This window comes from Cariama cristata, unplaced genomic scaffold (assembly GCF_000690535.1).
Source record: "Cariama cristata isolate BGI_N322 unplaced genomic scaffold, ASM69053v1 scaffold22630, whole genome shotgun sequence".
Lineage (NCBI taxonomy): Eukaryota > Metazoa > Chordata > Aves > Cariamiformes > Cariamidae > Cariama > Cariama cristata.
The window spans coordinates 11,067-13,362 of NW_009594406.1; the positions used below are offsets into that span (position 1 = coordinate 11,067).

General features: G+C 57.1%; 1 protein-coding gene across 1 annotated transcript; it reads left to right on the forward strand.

Moving 5' to 3' along the window:
• The first annotated feature begins 1,189 nt into the window (after nucleotides 1–1,189).
• Nucleotides 1,190–1,855, forward strand: RNF222 (ring finger protein 222). Its single transcript, XM_009697941.1, has one exon. It carries the CDS (start codon nucleotides 1,190–1,192, stop codon nucleotides 1,853–1,855), a length of 666 nt encoding a protein of 221 aa, XP_009696243.1.
• The last annotated feature ends 441 nt before the right edge of the window (nucleotides 1,856–2,296 follow it).

Consider the following 2,296-nt stretch of genomic DNA (forward strand, 5'->3'; position numbering starts at 1 on the left):
GAGGATATCCATGGGCACAGTCATGTATGAGAAAAAGGGTGCAGTTGGGTCGGGTCTGAAAATGCTCCAAGGTCTGGAAAAACCTGCAGGTTTTATGAAGCTCCAGTTCCTGAACTCGTCTAAGAGAAAGGAGCTGAGCTGAGCATCCCTCCTCCCCTCTCCTCTTTCCCCTCTCTCCTGTCCTCTCTCCTCTTTCCCCTCTCCTCATTTTCTTCTCCTTTCTCCTTTCTCTCCTCTCCTCTCTCCCTTCTCCTCTTTTCCCTCTCCCCTCTCCCTTCCCTGAAACCGCCACATGAATGCTCCCTGTCCTGGGAGATGCACAGGAGAGCTTCAGACCCAGCCCAGATGCAGATCTGGGGATCACAGCGTCCCTGCGCTCCCCCTTGCACCCCGGGCCAGGGAGGGGCTGGGTGAGCTGGCTGGGCTCTGCCCTGCTCGCTCTGACTAACAGGAGATGCTGATCTCTGAGGCTAACTGCCTGTACCGTGCTCCAGCGTGAGTGAGGAACATGGTCTGGAGATGGCAGTGGCCTGGCCACCAGCCTGGGCCACTCTCTACCAGTCTGGAAGGTGCCTGGCATGGGTACTCGCTGCCTGCCCTGGGTGTGGCATGCTCCCTCCTCATCCCCATGGGCTCCTGTGCTCCCACCTGCCCCACTGACCTGGCCTCCCCCTGTTCCTCCTGGCCCCTCTGCATCCCCTGGGATGGGAGCATCTCCCTTTCCTTGGCAGGTTTCTTTGTGGAATGGGAGTTCCCACCCGCTGTCTCCCTGGAGCTGACAGCAGAGTACTGAGGCACTCATGACACAAGCTGAACCTGCTTTATCTGTACCAGTCACCGAGCAGGTAGACACAGCTCCACCCAGGGGCTCATGCCTTTTTCCATGTGATTTTGCCACCAGGATTATTGCCCATGGTGGCTCTGGAGCTGAGGTCCTCCCATCATCTCTTTCTTGCCCCAAGGGCCACACTGAGAGGCTTAATGCTCCTGGCAATGCCCTGCCTTGTTGAGACCATGCCTAGTAGCCACCCACTGCATCTGTTAGGGGCAAGAGTGCAAAGGCAAGAAAACAGGAATGATGAGGAGAGATGAAGAGATGGATCATGTTAATTGTTGCAACCAAGACCCTTATTAACCCATCGCACCTCTTTCTCGCAGCTGAGGAGTACCCGTGGCTGATAGAGCAGGGATGTCTGAGACCTCATCGAGCAAGGAAGGTCTCCCAGCCGAATGCCCTGTATGCTATGAGAAGTTTCACCCGCTGGAGGCCATGCACCGCAAGCTCAGCTGCGGACACACCTTCTGCCACGACTGCCTGGTGAAGTGCTTGCTCTCTGCCAAGCTTGATGGCCAGGTCCAGAGCAGCATCATCTGCCCCATCTGCCGCTATGTGACTTTCCTCAGTAAGAAGGCGGCTCTATGGTCACCCAAGGCAGGCACCAACTCCCGGACACTGGAGATGCCTCTGTCACCTTCCTCCTTGTCCCATCTGGCCAAAATGGAAGCCAGCAACACCTTAGTGGTGCCCAGCCATTTTGTGATGCCAATACAGAGCTTTGACCGGTGCTGCAGCACAAGGAACAGCCCCATGGACTCACAGGGTGTCCCAGGAGAGCTGGCGCGGGAAGCCCACATCTTTGTCATCAGCGACCATGGGATGCCACTGGTGGATGCGGACTGCAGCTCCCTGGGGAGGAGAAGCAGAGTGGAAACGCGGAGCTCGGTGTCATCCAGCTCGGCTCTGGGGGTGAATTGTTGCCAGTCACCCATCGCCCTTGCCGTTCTCCTCATCTTGACTGTGGCCATGCTGGCAGCTGTGCTGCCTTGGCTGCTGCTGGTGAAGAGGGACTCGTAGCAGGGATGGGATCAGCTCAGATACTAGAGGGGTGTCACTGATGCTGGGACCAAGCTAGGGCTGGACCTTCTCTCAAAAGACCCCTGGAGAAGCAGAAGCAGCTTCAGGTGAAGTTCTCTCATCTGACCAGGAACTGAATGGACTTTCAGATGTTTCTGCAGATCTCCGGGTGCTCACAGTGTCACTTGTGGTGTTTTCTGCCTCTTTTGGTTAAAATATGGCAGAGGTCAAACCCTGCTAGTGGGGCCCTCCGGTGTCTTAACAGAGAGAGTGGTCGCTCCTCCCGCACCCTGTGGCAGCATGGGCAGGGGGTGAGTGGGCTGTGCTGGTCCCTCCCTTCCATCCCAGCTCCTAGGGGGGCTGTGATCATGGGACCCAGCTACCCACGGTCATCCAAGGGCTCCGTGCATCGGGGGATAGGGGCTGCCAAGTTGTAGAGCT